This window comes from Zeugodacus cucurbitae, chromosome 2 (assembly GCF_028554725.1).
Source record: "Zeugodacus cucurbitae isolate PBARC_wt_2022May chromosome 2, idZeuCucr1.2, whole genome shotgun sequence".
In the NCBI taxonomy this organism is placed as follows: Eukaryota; Metazoa; Arthropoda; class Insecta; order Diptera; family Tephritidae; genus Zeugodacus; species Zeugodacus cucurbitae.
This window is the reverse complement of record NC_071667.1, coordinates 22,710,375-22,737,699: the sequence shown is the minus strand read 5'-3', so window position 1 is coordinate 22,737,699 and position 27,325 is coordinate 22,710,375. Positions and strand designations below refer to the sequence as shown.

The 27,325-nt window shown below is 33.9% G+C and overlaps 1 protein-coding gene across 1 annotated transcript; it reads right to left on the bottom strand.

Annotated features, from left to right (window-relative positions):
- Positions 1 to 1,854: 1,854 nt before the first annotated feature.
- On the bottom strand, positions 1,855 to 27,269 carry Akt1_0 (RAC serine/threonine-protein kinase). The gene is made up of 8 exons (XM_054225176.1): positions 27,119 to 27,269; positions 7,526 to 8,399; positions 5,905 to 6,070; positions 4,816 to 5,013; positions 4,348 to 4,737; positions 3,878 to 4,111; positions 3,659 to 3,805; positions 1,855 to 3,544 (listed from the first exon to the last, which is right to left on the bottom strand). Exons 1-8 carry the CDS (start codon positions 27,252 to 27,254, stop codon positions 3,464 to 3,466), a joined length of 2,226 nt encoding a protein of 741 aa, XP_054081151.1. The 5' UTR covers positions 27,255 to 27,269; the 3' UTR covers positions 1,855 to 3,463.
- Between the last annotated feature and the right edge of the window lie 56 nt (positions 27,270 to 27,325).

Below are 27,325 nucleotides of genomic sequence, written 5' to 3'. Positions count from 1 at the left end.
AAAACTTTGTATACTACTGTGATCGATTTTCGAAATTCATACTTTTTCTGTATATTTACCGCACCTTCTCAAGTTATTTTTAAAGCATTTCGTATCTTTTTTTTTTGTTTTAATTTTTCTTTGCCTTTACTATATCGTCTATGTAAATATTTTGCGCGTTTTATTTTCAGTTTATTCGCTCTTTTTCCTACTTTCTTTCGTTTACGCTAAGCGTAATGTCAAAATTTGGGTTTTTAATTTATCTTAAATTTAAGCCAAAATGTATTTTTGTTTTTTGCAATTTTTTCACGCTGCAATATCTACGCTAGTACTCAGCATTAAACACATCAGTTATTAAATATTATTAATTTATGAATTAAGTTTAATTACTGCTATAAGATTTTTTCTTTCGCCATCAAGCATTTCAATATCAATTTCTGCCCGATTTTCACAAAATTTACTGCTAGCATTATCTCCCTTCAACGCTTCCTTCAATTTGTTTTTTCTGTTAATCAAATTTTTGTTCACTTAATTTGCTTTAATTCAGTTTTTTATTCATTTATAATGCAATTTTTAATTTTTTAATTCATTGCGTGTATAAAAATATCAAAAAAGTTGCTTCATTTTTATTTTTTGAATCTCATACAAATATTTTTTTTTTAATTTTTCGTTTTTCTGCGCATGATAAAGTTAATTGTTTATGTTTTTTCGTTTTTAATAATATGCGAAGACTATATGTTTTATGGTTTGGTGCTTTCAACTGCAATTTGCTTCTTCAGCTGCTTTGATTTGTAAAGTTTTCTTCTTTAATTCAACAAACAAAATAACAGTACTCAATTTAGTTTAGAACTATGTTTAATATTGATAAAAAATCATTTAAAATTAGTCGGAAATAATTTGAGGTTAGTTTTAACGACATTTAATAAACAGAAATTATTCAGTCCTTTTTAATATTTGTTTAATTTTACATTAAAATATATTGTTTTACACATTTTTGAACACGAGTTTGAAATTAAAAAATAATTACCAATTCGTAAAATATGTGGGTTGTTTTCGAAATTGATCATATCTAAATATAGATATATAATTTTAAAGAACATTGAAAACAAATAAATATGGTTATGTTGCATCGCAAAATAGTGGAAATTCAACAATTTTGAAAGAATGGCTGTTATTTTATAATTTGTTTTTCTTAAAAGAATATTTTTCAAAATTTGCACAAAATCGCTGTAACTATTTTCAAATTGTATGTACCTATGTATACATGTACATATGTATGCGATGAAATGAGCGTAATGAAAAGAAACAAACAAATAACTAACAGACATTTACAACTGTGAACGTTTAAACATTTGAGTTTTTTGGGAGTTTTTTTATTTCACATTTTATTATTGTATTTTTTCTTGATTCAAACAAATTACACAATAGATAACCTATTTTTACTTTAGTTGATATTTAACTATGCATGCGGCATGGTCTTAATTAAATTATATATTTTCGCTGTTTGTACATTATGTTTGCTAAAAAAGTTTTTAATTTTTTGTTTTTATTTTTGTTTTTTCATGCTATCGCAATAACTGTATATGCTTGCTTTCGAAAACCCACAACCCAAACAATGTTGTAATATCGACTCATTGCCGCGTTAAACTGAATTTGGCGTTGCATGTGAAGAAAGTTGTAAAAAATGTTTAGAGCTTACTTCGCCCCAATAAAGTGCTTGGAACGCGCCGCATTCAGTCTTTTTATTAAAATATCACGTTGCAACATGGCAATAAATTGACGTTCCTGCATTGATTTGGGTGTCGGTCATTTTGAGTGCTTTTTTGTTGCTTTAAATATTACAAAAATGTATAACAAATTTCAAAATAATTTACATTGTTTTTTTTTTTTTTTTTTGTAATAGCATCGTTTATTTTTTGCTTTTCTATTTCTACTGCCTTGGCAACTTTATACATAACTGCTTTTGCTTTGTTTTTGTTGTTGTTATTGTTGGTTTTTTTTACTTATTATCTTGTGTGAACACTCATTAATGTTACATGGTAACTGAACTTGGAGAAAATGTTGTGTAAGAAACATAAAAATCCTCTATAAATTTCTAATTTAAAGCGCACAGCACAAAACCGTTACATGTAAAAGTATAAACAAAATCTTTTTTTGCGACAAACAAAACGGAACAAAAACAATATAATAATAATATGTAGTGTATACAAAAAGTATGCGCGCATGTATGTATGTATATACGTGTGTTTATAATTTTATGGTTGTTGTTGTTTTGGATTTTGTACATTAGTTGCATAATTATTTTGAGAAAACGGAAATTAAATTATAATAGTGCAGCACAGAAAGAGTCTTTAAATTAACTAATTATTTTATTTATATTGTTGCTTTTATAATTGTTATAATAGTAGTATGTATGTATGTATATATAAATTGTTTATAACTAACTTTAACCATTTGTGTAGTTATCAATTTTATTTTTACTTTTTTAGTTTTATTTTTTTGTTTTGCATTTTTTTTGTATATATGTATATAATAATAAATTGTAGTATGTATGCACTTATTATTTGCACTTATTATGTTATCGCTTGTTGTTTCTTTTTTTATTTAATTTAATTTTCAGTTATTTTTATTGTAGTTGCAATTGTAACTGTAGTGTAAAAAATAAATTATGTTTATTTATTGGTTTGCATTTTTTTATTTTTACTTTTTTTTAGTTGTATTTAATAGTAGTAGTTGTAGTTGCAATATGTACTAATATTGGTAGTTGTAGCAGTAATTGTTGCTGTTCATTATTATAATTTTATTTATATATATATATGATGTATGTATATGTATATGTATTTTAGCGGTTTAAGCTGTTTTTTATTACTTTTACTTTTAACTTGTATTATTATTATTAATTTTTTTCATTATCATGCTGTTCATTTCACTGATGCGACTGTGCGCGCCATTACGTCCACTACTGCCATTGCTATATATTTTTAGTTTTTTTTCTTTACTATTTTCTTGTTGTTGTCACAGTGCGTATCTGAAAAAGTGCTGCAGTCACCGCCGCAACGGCAAGTGCGTTCGAGTCTATTATCATGATGCAAAAGTTTCATGTTGCCTTAGTAGTAAAAACATGCTGTTTTTCTGTAAGTGTTAACACAAGCGCAAACTAAACAAGCGCTACAGCTTTGATAACGCCAAAACAATATTGTTTCTGTTGTCTGTATGTGGGCTTTGGTGTCGGTGTTGTGGCGGTGACTTGGACTGTGGCAGTAACAGCGTTGCAGAAACTACTTTCGATAGCAGTTGTGGCTGCATCACTTGCTTTGCTTGTTTGTTTGTTGTATTGCAGTTGTTTTTGTTGTTGTTCCTTTTGCTTCTCAAAATATGGATGACGATGATGCTGATGACAATGATGGCAGTAATGATCATAAGGACGATCAACATATTGGTGACGACGTTGTTGATTACAACGTCATACGCATTTTATTCGATTCTATTGCATCGATGCAAGACCAGCCGAGCTGCTGATGTGCGATGAATTACCTAATGTGGATGCCATGTCCTGGTAGCTGAACTGTACGCATGAAAAACAAGAAGGATTTTCAATTAGTGAAGAAAATAATATTTTTCGGTGAAATAAAATAAAAAATTCCGGTTACTCTCGCTTCACTTTTCCCCGCAAACTCACCTGCGCGAAAAGTGGCTCTTCGGCTATGGAACCCAATGTACCAGCAGGATCTGGCGGCGTCAATTCCACACTTTCACCTGTGAACTCTGTATCGAAGTAACGTGTATCCGTATCGGACACTACTTGTGGTTTAAAAGGGGGTGTTATCTAAAAGAAATTAAAACAAAAAACAAATTTTATATTTTTATGAACAAAAAATCCATTGTTTCAACGGCATACCCTCTTATTCACTAAATCCGTCCAATTAATACTCGCAAAGAAGGGATGTGCTTGTATCTCTTTGACATCATCTTGTCCACCGCCCAAACGTTGACGTGGATCCTTAGCCAAAAGGCCGGCAAGTAAACTGCGCGCCTCATCCGAAATTGTGCGGGGGAATCGCACCTCCTCCATTAAGATAAGTGTAAAGAGTACATCATGATCTTGATTAAAGAATGGAAGACGTCCACATATCTGTTGTGAAGTAAATAGAAAAATATAAAAAATTAATACAATTTTAAAATATAAAAGATTGCAAATACAATAAAAAATAATAATAAAATTAAAAAAAAAAATAAAAAATAAAAAAAATACTATTTTAAAATATAAAAAATTACAAATATAATAACAAAATTAAAATAAAATATAATATTGAAATATTAAAATTTAGCTATGTAAATTATTTTACGGCGTCAAATATGCGTACGCACCATCTCATACATGACGACACCGGTGCCCCACCAATCGACTGCATGCCCATAATCGTTGTCCTCTAATACTTCAGGCGCCAGATATTCGGGCGTACCGCAGAACGTCTTCGTTGTACGACCATACGTGATATCCTCTTTACACAGCCCAAAGTCAGCGATCTTAATATGTCCATCTTTGTCTAGCAATAAATTTTCCAGCTTTAAATCACGATATATAATGCCCTGAGAGTGTAGATAACCCAAGGCGGATATTATTTCAGCACCATAGAATCGCGTACGATCCTCGCTGAAAATACGTTCACGGCTCAAGTGAAAGAATAATTCCCCGCCATTTACGTATTGCATCACAAAACACAGACGATCGTTTGTTTGAAATGAATATTTAAGTGACTGCAAAGAAAGAGAGCAAATAAAGTGTTTATTATTAAAATTTACTTGTTGCTCAATTTGCTTCATTTGTCAACTTACAATTAGGAAGGGATGATTCGTAGTTTGCAGCACACGACTCTCGGTGATGGTGTGCGCGATCTCATCTTTTTGTATGATCACCTCTTTTTTGAGAATTTTAATTGCATACAGCTTTGCAGTGGCCTTCTCACGACACAGGATCACTTTGCCGAATGTGCCTTTGCCTAACACTTTTATAAACTCGAAATTTTCAAGCGTCTGCAAAAAAAGAAACGAAACAAATAATGTATTTCTTAGATAACAATTTACGGCAAAATCGACTTCTGGGTATTGGACCAAACAAAAATTTTTCCGTAAAACTGAGTCCTAAATAAAAAAGTGTATTCTTCGATTTTCGAAGTTAGTTCGTTTTGAAGATCGAAAAAAAGCCTTTTTTAAATTGTTATTATTAGTACTGAATATGGTTACCAAAAAAACCAAAATATCCTCTTAATTCAATGATGTAAACAATTATTTAGTCAAGCTAGATGCTATGTAGAGTCAAAATTTGATCTTTTATTGAATTAAATTAAGAAATTTTAGATTTTGTCTATATTTTGAATTTTTTAATAGTTATATGCTCTAATTAATAACTTTTTTTAAGTCCTTTTTTCGATCTTCGAATCCAAATATCAATGAGATTGTGTTCCAAACTTTTTGTGATTCTAATTGTATAAAGCTATATTATTTAATGATTTTGTAACGATTTTATTTGTAGTCAAAAACGTGACAGTAAATCGTTTATGACGCAAAACATTTCTCCTGACTCGACTGAATATCGTGAAAATAATGACGCAAAATGTTTCCATAACTCGACCGAATATCGTGAAAATAAATTGTAATGACGACAATATTTTTACAGACTTGTTGCGAAAATCGTGCAAATAATAAACGAGATTTAATCTTTTTTTTCGTAAACTACTAAAAATTTAAATTTTGGGGTTATGTTAAAATAAATGAAATGTAAATATACCACCTAAATTAAGCTTTTTATATATCTCAACTTATTTTTTTGCAAAGTAAACTACTAAAATATTCATTTTCGAGTCAAAATAGCAACATTTAATTAATGCATATTTAAACATATATAAAAATATCTCCAATACTTACGACTTTTTTAACGCCGCCACTACTGCGTTTCGTTGTGCCCTGCACTGAAAAACTGTTACGCAGTTCCACTTCGGCAATAGATGCCATATCCACATCAGTCATGTCTGTTGAGGTCGAAGGTGACATAGCCGTTTCGCCCAGCTCACTCAAGCGACTCGCTACAGTTCTGTAGAGTGGAATAAAAATATAACAAGTAAGGAAGGGCTAAGTTCGGATGTAATCGAACATTTTATACTCTCGCAATTTATTGAAGAAATTTTATTTCCATAACAAACAAATTTAATAATAGAATAATGAAAATCGTCATATATGGTATATGAGGGCTGAGGTAATGCCTGAACCGATTTCATTAAATTTCACCAGCAAGGTGCACTATATTCAAGACTATACGTTCACTTAATTTTGCTAAGCTATGTATCTCAGATATTATCCAATACATATATGCGGAATAAAGCCCACCGTATTTTTGAAAAACCTATAATTAGGTATATGTTTTAATAACTTTTGGAACAGAACACTATTAGAAGAAAACAATTACCTCTGAATTATATTAAATTATCTGAGAGATTTACCCATATTTTCGGTTAAAATTTACCCTTAAGCGCGGAGTTCAACATGTTCTATAACAGGGACCTTGAAAAGTTATTGTCCGCTTTCGACAATTTGAAGTGAAGCCAGAGATGATATGCACTATTTGTGTAAAGTTTTAAATCAGATGGAATTCACAATTGAGTTATATGGGAAGTTGTGGTGGTTATGAACCGATTTCATCCACTTTGTCACATGTGTCATCAGGGTGTCAAGAAGGTATTATGTACAGAATTTCATTGAAATCTGTGGAGTAGTTACTGAGATATGGTTTTTCATCAATAAGTGGGCGATGCCACGCCCATTTTCCATTTTGTAAAAAAATCTGAGTGCAGCTTCCTTCTGCTATTTCTTCTGTAAAATTTAGTGTTTCTGACGTTTTTCGAGTAAGCGAGTAAACTCACTTTTAGTAATTTTCAACCTAACCTTTGTATGGGAGGTGGGCGTGGTTATTATCCGATTTCAACTATTTTAATGGTGTGTGGTGAGGTACGTAAGAGAATCGACTGCAGAATGGTTTATGTTGCTTCATTGGTTTGCGAGATATATACAAATAACCGATTTGGGGGCGGGGCCATGCCCACTTCCCCAAAAAAAATTACATCCAAATATGCCTCATCCTAGTGCGATCCTTTATTCCAAATTTTACTGATATTTATAGCTTAGTTATGAACCTTTATATTTTTTGGTTTTCGCCATTTTGTGGGCGTGACAATGGTCCGAAAGCAACCCTCTTACGATCCCAAGGAACATGTGTTCGAAGTTTCATTAAGATATCTAAATGTTTACTAAACTTATCACTTGCACGGACAGACGGACGAACAGACATCGGGATTTCAATTCCACTCGTCATCCTGATCATTTATATATATATATAACCCCATATCTAACTCTTTTATTTCTTGGTGACACAAACAACCGTTATGTGAACAAAACTATAATACTCTCTTTGGCAACTTTGTTGCGAGAGTACAAAAATAAATATTAGACAATATGAGCGAGGAGACATAATACTCGCGTTAGCTGTACTCACCTGATGGCATCGGTCCACTGTTGCCTTTCGATCTCTTTTTCCACACAAAATGTGCGCTCGATAACATTGGTCCACTGCAGACCGCGTATAATAAAAGTGAACGGTTTGGGACGATCGACTGTCATAATTTGACAGCCGCGTACTGTGAAATTATTTAATGGATCAGCGGGTGCATTATTCACCGGCGGGCTTTTATAGCCCATCAAGGTGCCGTCGTCGCGCAGTATAAAATATCGTGAACGCCAGGTTTTAATGTGTTCGCCACGCTTCTGTAGCCAACCCTCCTTAACGATAGTAGCGTGTGGACCACCGCCTAGCGGTTCATATGTGGGCGATAGGCCGAGCGCAGCTGTGCTGCTGCTGCTATTCGGTGCAGCTGTGCCACTAGCAGCCATTGTTGCACGTTGTATGCTGCCACTACTGTTTGGCGTGTGCTGAAAATAAGTACTCGTAGTTGTTGCAGATGCAGTTGTCGAGCGATTTGGTGTTTGCTTTTGTTGTTGTGGTTTTGTGTAGTATGATGTTGGTGGCAAAGAAAAATTAGCTGTTTCTCTTATTATTGCCGGGTCTTCAATGCTCGGATAAGCGGCAGTGTTGTTGCTAAATATATTACTACTATTGGTGTTGTTGGTATTGCTATTACTGTTAGTACTACTACTGCTGCTGCTGCTGAAAGGATTTGAAAATGTGGCAACGAAACTCGAACTCAACAATCCAAGCGCGGACGAGGACGACGAAACACTCGATGAGGCAGAGGCAGTTCCTGCTGAAGTGGCTAGCGCGGTGGTGCTAACGGCCGGTGTTTTGCCACCACTTGTTGCGACTACAGTTGACCGCCGCGACGATGAGAACGTCAGGTAATTCGTGGTGAAGCCTTTTCCAATAAACACAAATAACAAAAAATATATATGTATTTTGATAATAACGCGTTGACTTATCACACAAATGATTATGTTGGCATTCAAATCGAGAATTGAACAAAACGGAATGCAATACAAACGAATAGGAATAATAAATGAAAAAACAAACGCAGAATAACAACAAACAACGTTGATACGATACGGTAAATATAAAAGTAGCGAAAACTTTGGCGAAAACAACGACACCGACACCGGCACCGCAATGTAAACAAGCACAGCTTGTGCAAACGCGGCCTGGCCTCACTCACTGACTAATTGGTGCTTTATTATCACAACCACCACAAAAACGTAGAGATTTTCCAGCGACACTGTTGAATTGTTGTAACTTGTTTCTCTCAACTTGTTCGCACTAGTCTCATTCGTATTCGGCGTGTTACTTTATTTTCCTGATTTAATTTTGTTTAATTACACTTCATCTGCATGCATTATTGAACCTCCAAAAAAAATTTCGATGTGCATATGTGCATGCGCGTAGTTACATATATACGTCATTTACCAAGCGAGTCATATAAAGCGACTATGCGTTTGTTCGTTCAGTGCACTTCGGTTTCTGAAATGAAAATGAAGAAACGTTATTAGTTGAAGAGTCTGTCACGCTACCAAAATGGTAAACAAAATTAAATTGCACACTACAGAAAAGTCAACACATGACAACAACAACAAACCAACAAACAAATATTAGTGCCTTACGAGTACTAGCTTTCCCGCCGAACCGCTGAGCGCGTAAGTTTATGAGCGAACAATACTGCACACTGACATGTAGGTACCTACTTGTACACATCACAATGGCAAACAGTGAACTACAACAGTAACAAGAACAATTGCAAAACAGCTCATAAGTCAAGCACACATACACATTACTATGCGCAACGCGTAAAGTCTAAAATGTCGCAAATGATTCATGGCGCAAAAATACTCGGCGTAGCATAGCGGTGCCACCGCGCTGACGGCACCATCACCGACATCGCATCGAAAACGCCGACAACACCACCACCATCACCAGCTACATATGTACATATGTATTAGCAGACAAACCACACAAACAAACTGTTGACGAACCACACTCCCAACAAAAAACCAAATGGCCGTCAGCACCAGTCGCCAAAAGGCAGTCGCCGTAAAGCCACCATGCGCCAACACAAAAGTCATAAAGTGCCGCTGATCGGATGCGATCGTTGGCAACTGCAGTGCCACATCTGCACCTAACCGCCCGTCCGCGCAATAACAATTTCATCACCGCTGTGTTGCCATTTGCTTTGGTGTACATTGAATGCAACCGCAAAACGATATCGGTTTTATCGCTTATGTATTTTCATTGTAAAAACCACATACTGTTTTGATTAATTTTATTCATCCTTTTTTATACTTTAGCTTAGGACTGTATTGCTTTCATGATATTTTTAACTTATAGAAAAAATACATATTGGAAAATATGCAATAATTTCGCAGAAATAATTAAACTAGTGAATGCTGCCAATTTTTACAAATTTGGCTTTATGAAATTATCGTCAGCGTAAACCAACTTTTTCATTACATCAAGCTGCATATTCACCATAAAGCCGAGTAATGACAAAGTAGGGTCTTCCTACATTTGAAAATATATACTTATTAATATGCAAAGCACAAATATTTGTCGATGCAAAAATTTCAATGTGGAAGACGTCAGACAGAAATAATAAAAAACACACATACGATTTTTTCAACCTGATTACGAAAAGTAACTGTAGTATTGATTTTATGAATTATTAACACTTTGTAATTACTATATGTATGTAAATTATATTGATTAATTAAATTGTGTTTTAGAACTATTTAAAAAAAAATCTATTTAAAGATTCAACAAATTCGTTTAAGAGGCATAAAAATAGATTGAGTCTAAACTCCAATAGAAATCGGAATATCTAAAAAGTATATTAACTCACTTCTGCAGGCGTGCATACAACAATACTACGAAATGAGTATTTAATTACGCCCACTTTCATTGAACCAAACCAAGCCACAGGCAGAAAAGTGCAACCCGACTTTCTAAATAAATACAGTGCATGACATATAAACAAAGGTTGGATTCAGCGTAAATTTAACCTTTTCCCTTTCAATATGCAACAGCACTCCCGCAACGTGTTATTGTTCTAAGAAATTGCAAAAACCAGTTTTCATACCAAGAAACATCAGCGAAAATTTTAGTTAAATGTACACCATTTTATTGTCTTCTTTGTTTCTGTGTAGTGGCTGACGACCTTCGTTGAAAGGTCAAGAGCTAATACAAAATTTGCTACACACACAACCAGTAATTTTTGTAAAATGCAAATAACTTGCTGTTGGATTAATTTTAGGTAAAACTGTCAATGCATCTGTTCCATGGAACTGTGTTTATAAAGAGTTCATTTCTTATGTACATACAGAGCTAGTTTTGTTTCAATTGTTACGGCAGTGCCGAAACGGAGCGTGTTAAATGTAAGCAGGGTGCTTCAAATCATATTTATTTGAAAAGTAAAGGCACGATATTTTAGATACATAGTATGTACATATATGGCTACTTTGAGGTAAGTCATAAACTAAACTACATATAACAATATAATATTATTAACTGTATTTTGCAGTTGCACCATTAAATTTAATATTAAATTTAATATTAAATAAAGAGTTATTATATTTATATTTTTATAATAATTAATTCTTACATTTATAGTAAAAGTAAAAGGTTAGGCCAATGTTGAAAAAATAAATTATTTGTTAAAAATCCTGAAATTGGTAAATAATTTGTATCCTAAGATAAACTGTTAATAGACTGAATGAAATGTGTCCTTCTTATAACCAATAATCCCCCCTCCTTATATTATGGTGACTTCTCGGGAGGCGTTTGCCACTATTTACATAGCGCCTTTCACAACTTAATTGCGTTTTCTCCGAATTATGTTGTGAATGTTTTCGGCACGATTCCGATTACTTTGGCGGTCGGGGTTTGACAACTCCGATCGGTATAAATGGGGTATCGGGTGAAAGAGGAGGATCTCCAGAGCAGGAATATATATAAATATTATTGATCGGATATATAGTTTATTAAATATTCGTGTTTAAATTTCCATTTTTTTCTATGAGTTGCACATGCTATTTCACACACTTTAACGCAATTTTCCCATATTTTTCAATTCACATATTGATAATTACACTTTTAACATTGAATTTAATACAAATTTCGCCTTTAATTAAGATTTTTTAAGGAAAAATTACTTATTTCAAAAATCACTTAGCACACTAATAGCTGAAAAGGTTTCTGTTTTTACAATTATGTGGAAAACGAGCGTTGCCACATGTTAGAAACTATAGATGATAGATTTTTTAATGACTGTGTTTTATTTATTAGCATATCATAGTTTTTTGTCGTAGAACTCTCTTCTGCATCAAGGATGTATATAAAAAATCTTTCCAGGGATATCCAAAGTTTTTTTCGTGTAGAACTCCTTACATCATTGGGGACCTTCGTCCGCTCCCTGGTGGAGCCAAGACCGGGGTTGTCCGAATTTTTTTCGAGTAGAATTTCTTTCTGCACAGGCGGCCTTCGGCCGCGCTTCAAAAAAAAAATACCCTGGTTGGGCCAAAACCGGGGGTGTCCGAAGATTTTTCGCGTAGAATTCCTTTCTGCACGGGAGGCCTTCGGCCGCACTTTAAAAAAAATTACCCTCATCGATCCAACACCGGGGGTATTCGAAGTTTTTTCGCGTAGAACTTCTTTCTGCAGAGGCGGCCTTCGGCCGCGCTTTATAAAAATTACCCTCATCGATCCAACACCGGGGGTTTTCGAAGTTTTTTTCTCGTAGAACTTCTTTCTGCAGAGGCGGCCTTCGGCCGCGCTTTAAAAAAATTACCCTCATCGATCCAACACCAGGTGTGTTCGAAGTTTTTTCGCGTATAATTCCTTTCTGCACGGGCGGCCTTCGGCCGCACTTTAAAAAAAATTACCCTCATCGATCCAACACCGGGGGTATTCGAAGTTTTTTCGCGTAGAACTTCTTTCTGCAGAGGCGGCCTTCGGCCGCGCTTTAAAAAAATTACCCTCATCGATCCAACACCGGGGGTTTTCGAAGTTTTTTCTCGTAGAACTTCTTTCTGCAGAGGCGGCCTTCGGCCGCGCTTTAAAAAAATTACCCTCATCGATCCAACACCAGGTGTGTTCGAAGTTTTTTCGCGTAGAACTCCTTTCTGGTCAAGCCAATACAAGTGTTAGCAAAATAAACGGCTGTCCTCGATATGATTTTTAAAAATTTATTTTGTTAAATAAAAGAGGAATTTTGGTAAAAAAGAGGAATTTTCACAAAAAGAGGAATTTATGGATGAATTTATATATGGTATCTACAATGTGGCAGCGCTCGTTTTCCGCATAATTGTAAACACATAAATTTGAGAGTGAAAAGTGATTTTTGAAACATATAATTCTAACTTTAAAATTATATAATAAAAGTAAAATGTACATTTAATGCAACGCCTACAGTTTTATTTAATATATTTGAGGTGAAAAAAATGCGTAAAATGTGTTAAAGTGTATTAAATTGTGTGAAATAGCTAGTTGAAAATTTTGATGTTTTTATCTTTAAAGCGGAATATCTCGAAAACTAGGCGTCTGCGGTACCTATTACCCTATATATTTTTGAATCGGGAGGACGTCCTCTTTCCAACGGTGTAATCAGATCGCGGCGCCATAGTAATCGGAATTGTGTCATGTTTTCTTTCACACTAACTTATATTTGACAAAAATATACATAACTTAATCTATTAGTTGAAACGATATCACTGAAAAAGTCATACTTTGCATTCTTGGAAAACACCTGTCGCATATGGGCACAATTAAAAAATGCATAAACTATAGTGATATGTATACATATGTATGTACGTGTTTAGTATGTACCCGTATGTATTTCATGCGCGTGCAGCTTGTCATTTGCTTTCGTTACGTTGACAGCGAATCAAACCGTGAAGTTTCCACATGTAAATTGTTTTTATTTATTTATTTAGTTTTTGCGCAATTTTTCCATTCGAAACTTGTGTGACTGTGTAATTGTTGTCGTCATACTCAAATTAAATGTATGGAAATATTTTATATTGCTTTCTTAAGTATCGTTGCATAGTGAACATTGCATACAATATGACAACGAACTTACAATGATGGCAGAAATAATAGGGACGAGCCCATCGACTAATTTCATAGCGCCAAAAAAAAGTTTTTATCAACATAGTTTCGAATCAAAAGTTACTGTACAACGAAGTTTGTTAACAGTTATTTATGTTTAGTGCGTATTCTCTCATTTATTTCTAGAGTAACTGCGTTAATATTATATATATTTTGTTTCAGTTGTCAGCGTTTTAAGTTGGCAAAAATAATAGGGATGCTATACGTAAATTTGTTTAAAAAAAATAAAATATCGAAACAAAGAGGGTATTAATATTTCGGTTGAATAGATAAATTAATTATAAATAAATAAGTAAGTTGAAAATTAAAAGAATAAAAGTAGAATATGGGCCGCGCCCTGCCCGGCGACTCTTTTGATCGGAAAATAAAGGCGAAACTATACATGAAAGGGAAAGTACGATGTAAATCGCTAACATCATGGACTACTTCTAAGAATAAAGTTATTTAACGCCTTTCTCCACACGAAAAACCTCAAAACAGGAGGAAGGAAGAACAAAATTGCAACCCGTTTCAACAAGCTGTTGGCATATCACGTACATGAATATCCACTTGAAACTTCCAATGACTTGAAAAAATAATTTAATGCTGCAATTCTAATACGTACGGTCCAGGAAAATTTTCAAAAAAAAATTGATTAGTTGGAAGAAATGCTAGAAAGGTACCCTTTTTGTGCAAACTCAATGTACAGCAAAGGCTCAGACGAAACCAAGTTTAAACTATGTAACCCATAGAACACCTTTAAATTGTTCTATAGCGATCTTTAGAAGCTTACTAGTACACAAATAAGGACCAAATGTGGGAAAATATACAAGAACCTTGCTATAGCATTCTGATGGATATATGTGCCAATCTAGTGCTTTAGTTCATCTAGAAAAAGAAACGAAAAAATACAAAAAACTATGCTAAAATTATCCGTCCCTATTATTATTACAATGAAAGCGAAATACTTTCTATTTCAAACAAAAAGTAATTTCAAAGGGTTTTTGCCTTGTTTCATACACAATATTGAAAAAGCTTTATAGAATTAACGTATTTCTTTCGTTGGACAGAAAAATTTCGGTATTTAGAAAAGTGTGTCGGCAATCAATGGAGCGGATAAAATATTTTTTAAAAGTAAAAAAGTGCCGCTGCCTAGTTTAACTACACTTGCAAATTAATAGTACTAAATATATAACATGACAGTTTGCGCTTTTTGTATGGTTTTTGTGAAATTATAACCTCAATACTTTCATTACAATCCGCAATTTAATATTCAGAAAACACTTTTTTCCTCGTCTAACCGACCCCTAACTTTTTATAGTAGTGCTCATGAACACAACTGTTCATCACAAAAACAAAGGTGTATATTACAATAACATAGCAACAACAACAATATACCCTTTAATGGCGCCCCCATTCTCGCCAAGTAAATATGTACGTACACACGTGTGTATGAAGATATATGATGAGTGTATATAGTATGGCCGTAAAACGATCGGTAGTTCTTGTCGCTTCGTCTTTATCGTCACTATCAGCAAAGCGGAAAATATTAAATCAACAATAAATATAATTGAAAATATGGCTAAAATCGTCACTGTCAACACTTAATAGTTTTATTTATATTATTAATTGTTGTTTTTTTTTTGCTGGCGTTGTGGGCAAAGTTAAGGTATACAATTTCACAATGAATATAGAATAACAGTTTATCAACCCTAAAACGAATAGCGAACGAAACAGTGCAAATAAATTTATGCGATATGTATGTACCTATGTATACATAAGTATGTAATAAGAAATTCCATAAACCCAGTAATTAATCTAACTGATTTCCTATAGTACACCTGAATATCTATATATTTGTTATTTAAAAGTAGGTAATGTGTATGAACATTTTCGTCAGTCGCCTCGACTTCAGCACCGCTGCAGCGCTACTTATCAGCGAACGCTCCTACGTGCATTTATCACTTTGTTTACAACAGTCACAATTGACGCTGGTGCTGGTGTTGGTGCCGGTGAGTCGATGATTCGGTGAGCGCGGGTGCATTTTTGCTTTTAATATAAAAAACAACTATGCGTAATTTTTGTTGTTTTCTTTTATCGCTTTTCAATTCACACGCCGCTTGTTTATTCGTTACTGCACGGCACAAAGCAATTGTCATTGTTTTTGTTTATTACAAAAACACGTTAAATATGTGGCACGAGGCAAAGCGTACGCGAAAATCGCTTTCGATTGCACCTGAATTGCATTGCATTGTTGTGCGAATTGTCATCAGGGAGTAATACGAATGTAGGTGATGACAGTAAACAAGAACAACAACAAACACAATGCAATATGTGGGATTGTTGAAGTGAAGGGGGCGATTTTAGAAGCTAAAGTAGAACGCCCTGACGACAACGACCGTGTACGGATGTACATACATACCTAAATATCTATATGTAGATGTACATATGTATATGCCGTGTGTGTGTGTGTGTATGTGCTGGTCTGCGTTTGATCGACGCGCCAGCCGATTTGTCCATCAAACATTGATATTTTGCACTTGAACGCAATTGAGTAATGCAAGCTCAAATAAAGAATATATAGGTCAACAATACTATTTTTTTAGATTAGGAAACGTGTAGTACTGCAATATATCTAATTGAAAATTTTGTTTTGTACAAATGGATAATTATCCTTCCGTACTTCTTCTAATGAAATTATCATATTTAAATTAGCATTAACTGCCTGTGTTTAAATAATAACATTTCGCAAATTTGAGCTTTAATTTAAACAAAAAATAACAATTTTATCCATTTTAGAAAATATTTAATACCTAACAACGTCTTGTGATAACTTTTTTGATAATGTGTATATGCACACTCGTTGCTGTGGATAATGATTTCGCTGTTATTACTACACCTCAGTGGGAGACTTTGTAGTTAATTATTAACCAATTGATAGAATTCTATCATTAATTATTGATGTGCCGAATGCTAAAATAACAACGGCGAGTTAAATTGATAATTATTAGATTAAATTACAGCAAACAATGCCACCTACGAAGTTTATATTGTACATTTACATGTGTAACAAGTAAGGAAAGGCTAAGTTCGGGTGCAACCGAACATTTTATACTCTCGCAATTTATTGAAGAAATTTTATTAAGATAACATACAAATTAACCCATAAATCGTCATATATAGTATATGAGGGCTGAGATAATTCCTGAACCGATTTCATTCATTTTCATCAGCAAGGTACACTATATCCAAGACGATACGCTCACTTAATTTTGCTAAGATAGCTCACATATTAACCAATACATATATGCGGAATAAAGCTCACCGTATTTTTGAAAAACCTATAATTAGGTATATGGGAGCTAGGAGAAGATACTTTTGAAAAACCTAATATGAGGTATATGGAGATGTTATGACCCGATTTTAATAATTTTTGGAAAAGAGACACACTATTAGAAGAAAACAATTTCCTCTGAATTAAATTGAGATATCTGAGAGATTTACCATTTAACATGTTCGATATCTGGGGCATTGAAAAGTTATGATCCGTTTTCGACAATTTTTTCGCAAATGAAGCCAGAGATGATATGCACTATTTGTGTAAAGTTTTATTCCGCTATCTTTATTGGTTCCTTATGTTTGCATTATAAAGTGAAGGAATAAGATTGAATTAAAAATTGAGTTATAAGGAAAGTAGTCGTGGTTGTAAACCGATTTCGCCCATTTTTTGTCCGTGTTATCAGGGTGTCAAGAAAATATTATATACCGAATTTCATTCGAATTGGTCGAGTAGTTCCTGAGATATGGTTTTTGACCTATAAGTGGGCGATGCCACGCCCATTTTCCATTTTGTAAAAAAATCTGAGTACAGCTCCCTTCTGCTATTTCTTCTGCAAAATTTAGTGTTTCTGACGTTTTTCGTTAGTTAGTTAACCCACTTTTAGTAATTTTCAACCTAACCTTTGTATGGGAGGTGGGCGTGGTTATTATCCGATTTCAACTATTTTCATAGTGTGTGGTAAGGTACATAAGAGAACCGACTGCAGAAAGTTTGGTTTATATAGCTTTATTGGTTTGCGAGTTAAATACAAATAACCGATTTGTGGGCGGGGCCACGCCCACTTCCCCAAAAAAATTACATCCAAATATGTCCCCTCCTAGTGTGATCCTTTATTCCAAATTTTACTTTTATAACTTCATTTATGGCTTAGTTATGACCCTTTATGTGTTTTTGGTTTTCGCTATTTTGCGGGCGTGGCAATGGTCCGATTCTGCCCATTTTCGAACTTGATCTTCTTATGGTGCCAAGGAATATTTGTGCCAAGTTTCGTCAAGATATCTTAATTTTTACTCAAGTTACAGCTTGCACAGACGGACAGACATCCGGATTTCAAATCTACTCGTCACCCTGATCACTTTGGTATATATGACTCTATATCTAACTCGTTTAGTTTTGGGTGTTACAAACAACCGTTATGTGAACAAAACTATAATACTCTCTAGCAACTTTGTTGTTGCGAGAGTATAAAAAACAAAAAGTACAGCTTAGAAGCCAATTAATAAGGCGACTAAGCAAACTGTCTACTTTTCTTAACAACAATACAAAAGCCTTACCACTAATTAAAAAATAATCAGTATACTGCCCTGTGCAATCAACACAAACGGTGGCACAGTAGACACTAAAACTTAATCGTCATCATCATGTACGTCAGACACAGCGTGCGAATCTTTTAAGTTTAAAGTGATAATTTTATAATTGGCACGGCAGAACGGCAGAAATTTAATTTATTTATAAGGATAGATAATGGATTTAAGAAATCCAAATTGAAAACTTTCAAGTATATGTACATGTACATATCGCTCATTTACTTGAATAGTGTCACAACTCAAAAAAATCGATTTTTCAGGAGAGCGATTTAAAGTTTTCAATTGACTATTATTTAGCAAATATAGAAAAATGCCATCAGTTTATTGACACATCTAGTGGCCTGTAATATATTAAATACAATGTTGAGCATAAATGGACCAAATATAGTGTACTAATGCTTTTTCTTAATGTGACCCACTTTGAATTATGTCGTCATTTGTGAAAAATATAAATCAATTTCGCCGTCATAAGTCAAATGTGTCGTTTTTGCTGAAAAAAGCAATATGAAAAATTTAATTAATTTTTTACCAATATCGTTGTAATACGAAATGTGTCGTTCTGAAAAGAATATCAAATTCACCTTTCACAATATGTGTTGGAACACAAAATATGTCGTTATTTTGTAAAAAAAAAAAATTTAACTAATTCTGGCACAACTGAGAAGTTTCGTTATTGTGGTTAAAAACTAACGCAACATACCAAGTTTAAGAACGGCACATTCTTATATCACGGTTTATTTTTCTACGCATCAGAATGAAATTTTTATATAATATGGACGATGAAATTGCGCACATTTCTGCATACTCAACTCAAAAATAGTGTTTTTTAGTTATGACACTATTAAAGTAAATGAGCGATATGTATGTATCAATGCATGACCACAATGTGTAAATAAACTTGAAGAACAGACAAATTTTAAGAATAACAAATCAATTCGACACAATAAACCGAGATCACAAAACACAAATAAATATAATCAATTAATTAAAAAGTTACAACAAACCACCAATTTTAGAGCACAACTGATTGGAAGCACCAAACGCGCTCCTCCGCATAGTTTACATCTCCTTGAATATCAATAATAATACTCTACACAACAACTACAATTTTCGCTTGAAACTCAATCAACTAAGCCACACTTATTTGCGTATTTTGATGTAAACAAATAGTAAGAAGGAGTAACCGTCGAAAAAGGGAAGTTTAACTTGCAAGTGCCACAGACAGTAACTGTCTTCTGCAATTGTACACATGTAAGTATGTGCGTTCGAAGGGCTTACCATCTTTATGGTTTTCAATGCGGCCATTAACACTTTCAACGAATTCAGCCTGTTTCAAAGTTTAAAATGCCCTTGCCCGCCGAAATAAATCAGTAAAATAGTTTCACATAAAGTTAAAATCATAAATATTGCATGAGCGAAGTAAACAGAAACATAAACAAAGTCAACAGTGTAGTGCAATGGCAGTTTTGACAGAATGAGCGAAAGCAACAATTCCAGTACGTCTACCGAAGCGTCAAACGTAGTGATGCCATATGTTAAATAATAATAATAAAAGAAATAATAATAATAAATAAAAATAATAATAATAAATGAAAATAATAATAATAAGTACAAATAATAATAATAATAAATAATAATAAATAAAAATTAAAAAAATAATAAAAATACAATTAGTAATAATTAATAAAAATAATAGTAATTTATGAAAATTTAATAACATTTTAAAATATATGTATTTACTTAAATTTGCAGAAAGATACATACATATATAAATACGAAATACAAATATATATTGCATATAACTCCTATTGATAACAGATTCTGCAATTTTTAGTCATTATCAAAAATGTTTGTTTACTACTAAATAAGCGGAAATGTGAACATGTTTATGTATAAATTTTATAATTTCACATAAAATAAAAAACAAAAAAGAAACTATGTGTTGAATTTACTTTATACATGCACTTACATATTTATAATCAAAACCCGAATTTCTCGAAATAATTATAACATTATTTAATAATAATTATCAAAAACGTTTCCCAGAAAAGATAACAATTTTTTCATGACTTAAGTTCATTTCGAGAAAGAAATTAAGTGTTTTTGTTTTTGAATTTCTGTGTTGATTGTAGTTTAAATTTTTAATCATAATTCACCGAAATGTATAGAATTTTCGAACAAAAATTTGAAATAAATAACATTCCATCAAAATTAAAACAATAACATTTTTTATTAATTCCACACGAAAGAGTGAATATGCGTTTCTGTCGACCTATATCAAACGATATTAAATTCCAGCATAAGTTCTTCCCGTTGCTCGACTAACACTATTAAAGGAGAAAAAGTAAAATGTTAGAAAAGATGTTCGACGACTTTGGAGTTTAAGTTTTTAAATTAATACAAATGTTTTTAACACCAATTTTTGTACATTATAAAATTAATATTGTTTTTTTTTTCGGTTTTGAGAAGCAAATAATGGTAAGATCTACATTTTTGATGAATCTTTGTAGGAACCAAGTTTATAAAGAAATACAAAGTAACAACTAACATATGCAATATTTTTAATTTGAATATAAATTAACTTAGAAATTCAGTGGAGCAGAAGTCTTACACATTTCGGTATGGCAACTTTGTGAAGAGTACGTAAAGCCCACGGATACGTCAACAAAGCAATTACAAACTTTTAAACCCGTTAATATTTATTGGAAATATAAAAAAATCGATTTTCTTGTATATTAAAGGAGGCCTGCATCACAGCTGCCGCCGTTGCTTTAGTGGTCAATACACAACGAATCAGTTGTTATTGGTTAACTTAAAGCACCAAGCATAAATAAAATGGAGAAGTTAGTTACATGCACAGTTGGTTTTCATTTATTGCAATGGCAAGCATATCAGCATCACGTCAAAACATCGTAAAATTCTGAAATTCGCAATCAACTGTACTAAAGGAAAAAGAAAAAAGGAAAAAAGGAAAAAAAGAAACTGTACTAAAGAAAAAAGTTGTTGTACACTTATGCATATTTTTGTTTTATTTTCTTGAAAAATTTGCCGCGCTAAACACTATTAAGATATGGTGTTGCAGACACCGCCAGACTAAGATGCCCACCAGAATAGATCAGACCAGAGCAAAGCAAAGTAGAGCTGGTCAAAGCGAAACATTACACGAATGGCAAAGCGAAAAGTTGCATCAATGGATGCACTCATTGGCAACTTGCACCACATTTATGTCTAAAGGCTTACATACATATACACTCCCGTGTGCATATGTGGTGGTTGACTCTTTGCAGCAATTGAAATCGCCACAATAGCACGCAAACACCCAAAAAACGCAAGGCGGCGACGCTTCATGATTCCTTAAAGTGCATTTGGTAATTCACTATGTGCTGGCACATACGAATGAGACACACCGAACGTAGCCAGTCATCCAACAAGCCAACCAGCCGGCCAGCCAAGCTAGCTAGCTTGCCAATCATATGGGAGAAACCCACTTTTAAAATACCAATATATATACTCAAATAAAAAGAAGGAACAAATAAAATAGACCTTAAATAGTTTGGGAGGGGGAGAGGCGAGTAAGGAAAATGTCTTGTCTTATGTTTACGAGACGCTCCCCCATTAACATTAACAAAGAACGAATCATCCAAACATTCAGCAAGCAGTCAGGCCAAGTCAAGCAATTTCGAATTTCACAGACTGCAGAAAATAAATATAAAGAAAATAAAAAAGTGAGCACCAAATGCACAGACATAGACATAGCCATTGAAGTGCACTAAAGCGGACCGCGAGATGTATTATTGGCGCCGCAATAGGAAAAAAAAACACAGAAATGTTACTCGACACGACATTGCAACATTGTATGTACAATACATTATACAGTTTTGTATACATTTGGAATTCGTTATGATATTTTTACTTTTTTATTTTTTTCTACTGGGCGTCTGCAGGTCAAATGAATAACGCGCAATTTAATTTTAAATAAAAAATGGAGCAAATTAAACTAAATATCCAAATATAAAAATTAGTACAAATAGTTAATAGCAATTCACAAATAATATTAAAAAAATTTCGAAAATATAATAATATAGAAATGCGAATGTGTATTGAATTATCTTTTCATAAAAACGTTTGTCATTAGCCTATAATGTGCAATTTTACTCAAGAAAAATAATATACATTAACAATATGATTTTAGAGGCCTTAATTCGAGGCTTTTAAGATATCAGTGTTTATTCATATAATTTGTAACACCTAAAACTAAACGATTAGATATATATATTTATATATCTGGGATTATGGAGGGAACACTTCTCCGATCTGCTGAATGGCAGTGAAAGTACAACACCAGGAGATGGCGAACCCGATTCCCCAATCGATGACGATGGAATAGATATTCCATTGCCCGACCATGCAGAAATTCGAATAGCAATTACCCGCCTGAAGAACAACAAAGCGGCAGGGCCGATAGATTACCGCCTGAGCTATTCAAATACGGCGGCGAAGAACTGGTAAGGTGCATGCATCAGCTTCTTTGCAAAATATGGTCGGAAGAAAGCATGCCCGACGATTGGAATCTCAGTGTGCTCTGCCCAATCCATAAAAAGGAAGATCCCACAAACTGTGCCAATTACCGTGGGATAAGCCTAATAAATATCGCCTTTAAGGTTAATCAACAACCGACCAGATATTCACCAAGCGCCAAATCTTGGAAAAGACCCGTGAAAATAGAATCGAAACACTCCACCTTTTTGTCGATTTTAAAGCTGCTTTCGACAGCACGAAAAGGAGCTGCCTTTATGCCGCGATGTCTGAATTTGGTATCCCCGCAAAACTAATACGGCTGTGTAAGTTGACGTTGAGCAACACCAAAAGCTACGTCATGATTGGGAAGGACCTCTCCGAGCCGTTCGATACCAAACGAGGTTTCAGACAAGGTGACTCACTATCGTGCGACTTCTTTAACTTGATGCTGGAGAAAATAATACAAGCTGCAGAGCTAAATAGAGAAGGTACAATCTTCTACAAGAGTGTACAGCTCCTGGCGTACGCCGATGATATTGATATCATCGGAAGCAACAACCGCGCCGTTTGTTCTGCTTTTTCCCGCATGGATAAGGAGGCGAAGCGAATGAGTCTGGAGGTGAATGAGGACAAGACGAAATATCTCCTGTCATCAAGCAAACAGTCAGCGCACTAGCGTCTTGGCTCCCACGTCACTGTTGACAGTCATAACTTCGAAGTCGCAGATAATTTCGTATACCTGGGAACCAGTATCAACAACACCAACAATGTCAGCCTCGAAATCAAGCGCAGAATCACTCTTGCCAACAGGTGCTACTTTGGACTGAGTAGGCAATTGAACAGTCAAGTCCTCTCTCGACGAACCAAAATCAAACTCTACAAGTCGCTTATCATTCCTGTCCTGCTTTATGGTGCAGAAGCTTGGACGATGTCAACATCAGATGAGACGACACTAGGAGTTTTCGAGAGGAAAATTTTGAACATTGGCAACGGCGAATACCGCAGACGATGGAACGATGAGCTGAACGAGTTATACGACGACATTGACATAGTTCAGCGAATCAAAAGACAGCGGCTACGCTGGCTAGGTCATGTTGTCCGAATGGACGAAAACACTCCAGCCCTGAAAGTGTTCGATGCAGTACCCGCCGGAGGAAGCCGAGAAAGGGGAAGGCCTCCATTCCGTTGGAGGGACCAGGTGGAGAGCGACCTGGTTACACTTGGAATCTCCAACTGGCCTCAAACTGCGAAGGAAAGAGAATAGTGGCGCGCTCTCATCGATTCGGCTATAAACGGCTAAACGGTTGAACGCCAATAACATACATACATACATACATTTATGAATTTATAATAAAAGTTTTAATATTTGTAATTTGACTTGGCTTGCAGGCTTATTAATCCTTTATTATTGAAAAAATATCCATAACAGTAAGAGAATAACATCATAGTATTTTTTTTACAATTTTTATACATGACGCATACATATGTATATTGCTCTTAATCTACCTTTGGTTTTATATAGTTGTGTTCAAAATAATAATGGTGCATGTGTTAGAATCTTCTCATTGAAATTGGAAAATAGAAGAAATATATAATATTATGGGCAGACGAAAGTGAAGCAGTTCTTTTTGGAGACACAGGTTCGCGACAGTATGGGCATATCAAAAATATTAATAAAATATTAATTTGGGCTTGTCTTTTATTTTGGTTGTGGACTGTCATGGATCAATGTGTCTATGTTGATATTTTGAATAATACCTTATTACCTTATACTGAATACGACGTTTTGCCTCTAAAATGGGTCTTCCAGCAGGATAATGACCCGAAACATACCCCTTTCAGACCTGACCCTAAACTACTGAATTTTTTTCCCTCATTTTTAGAACATACAGTCTTTATGTGATATAAAACATATTGGCCATCTAAACTTTTGTGTTTCAATTTCAGTGCAAAAAGAAAAGGTATACAATAATCAGCACAATCGATGCATTTCGGCCTTTTTAATATACGTGCATAAATAGTAGAGATCTTGACATTGAAACTTGACCGCACAATTGATGCATCACGGTCTGAAAGGGATATAATTCGGTTAGCCAAGAAGTGGTTTCGTATCACAGGGATTAAGGTCATACCATTGCGCAGCCTAATGATCCGACCTCAATTCCAGAAATATCCTATCTGGAGATTAAGCCAAACCAGGCTACTCAACTATATGCCGCGTCCCTGTAAGGCAGATTTATATAATAGGGGCTTTTCGACCAAATAGTGAACAATATTTTTTTGTATCTATACATCATTTTTAGATTTACTTATGTTTGAGATACTATACTTTTTTAAAAATACTACTAATTTGAACAAGCACATTATTATTTTGAACACAGCTGCATATTAGTATATATTATTACACAAAATCAAAAATGTTTTGGAATTAAATACATATGTATCTACATATGTGTATCCTAATATAAATTTGCACACATAAATTCATTGTATATTAATTTCAAATACATTAATATTGCAGTCTAGACTGCCTGCATTTTTTAATGTTTCTTCATTTTTTGTCATCATAAAATCATTTATTTATTAGCTTTAATTTCCTAATGTACTTCATCAGACATTTCTCTTCATCGCGCGTTTCTCTCCTAAAGATTTGTAGACACATATTATGTATGTTAAGAAAAAAATCTTTGCATATATTGAACATGTGTAAAAATAAATGAAAATTCGCTTTCGAACAGCAAGTAAGATCATTTAGCAGACATCAATTCTAACAAATATCGAAGCACAAAATAAAAACAAGAAATTAGTTAGATTGTAGAGCAAATAAATTTAATTAAGATAATGCAATACTTGTAGAAAATACCGGCGACTGTGGTGGCGACACAACACAAACCTTATTTTATTTTTAAAGATTTTCAAGCGCCACATTGCATTATTTCTCGTACCCTTCCCCGTTTTTTGCAATGTTTTTCTTTTTATTAATATACCGTCTACCTGTAAGGTTGTCCTCTACCGACGACCGCGCCCCACATACCACACCGCACCGTAGCAAATACGAAATTCTGTTGCGTTCGTAACAACAAATATATACTATGTGCAAAAATTGGCAAATAAAAAATAAGAAAAGGCACACGCATACATAGACCGACATGGGAATGGTCGCACGAACGAATATGATAAACACCAACAAATACCAGACAGAGAACAGACGACAGGCACACACACACACACACATATTCCTTAAAAGCAATCGAAATCAGTGTAGAAAAAAATATTTCGAAAATACGATGTATGATTAAATAATAATAATAATAGAAAGATTAAAAAAGTGCTGCCAGGTTACGTCTAAATGTAAAACAAACAAAGTTTTAATCAGCTTCCCAAACTTGTAAATCCCGCGAAATCCTCCTACCAATTCTAATGTGCGAACAAGATTCTATCCAATTTCAACCCTCGGAAGTTATAAGTATTTTCATTGGACAAAAAACACTTCGGTAGTTTTTAAAATTATTTCCGGTAAAAATATTTGGTCTGGCAGCATGAACCTCAGACAAAACTTCCAAGGTTGTCAGTTTGATTGCCGTATGAAAATAAAATTCTAACTAGCCTCTGATTCCCATACATCTGTCGGATGATCGTATTCGCAATAACCACAGCCAATTTGCCATCCGGTCACATATAAACATAAACGTATATAAATATACTTTTAATAAAAATTTTCAATTACCAGTATGATACGATGACGTTAACAAGTCGCCTTTTCAACTTTTACATGTACGTTTTAGTTATTCACTTGCTTATTTTCTCTGTTCTTTTTGTTCACATTTACTACTAGCATCGCTTTTCAAAAACGTACGAAACACACATACACAAACTACGGCGATTGCGACGAAGCCAACGATTGTGATTACGACGAGTCATTTGATTTTTACAATTCTCGTAACACCTTCCTTCCTCACTCTTCCTTTTTTACACCTTTTGCTTACAAATATTGCACCATATTCTGAAATATCATAAAAACTTTCTTTTCGTTTTTACTATTTCAATGTATAATACACAAATTATATACACAGAAAAACGTGGAAAATTATGTATTAGAATTTTCTTTCTTGCTTTATACAATGTGTACTTTTCCGTTCTTTTTACTGGGACGCCATTTAACTTTCCATGAAGTTCGACGCCATTTTAGACCAACACTATCGTAGGTCACTAATTCAATGCATTGCGGAAATTGATTTCCACTAAATGCATATTAATTTCACACAATTTGATATCATATAACACAGGCACAAGTAACCACGTTCAACTTTTTATATAATTTTCAAAACACACTGCGTTTTTCACCTTTTAAAGTGTTAAATTTTATTTTTCTCCACGCCGCGAATATTTCTGTGTGACTGCTTACGCATACACACCGTCTGACAGTAACTTTCGAAAGGCTAATTGGAGCAAAAAGGAATCGAAAAAATTGTGTTGCCATAAAATTTATGAAATTCCTAAAGTCTCTAATAAATTAAATAAACTATAAAACGGCTTTCATTGATTTACATT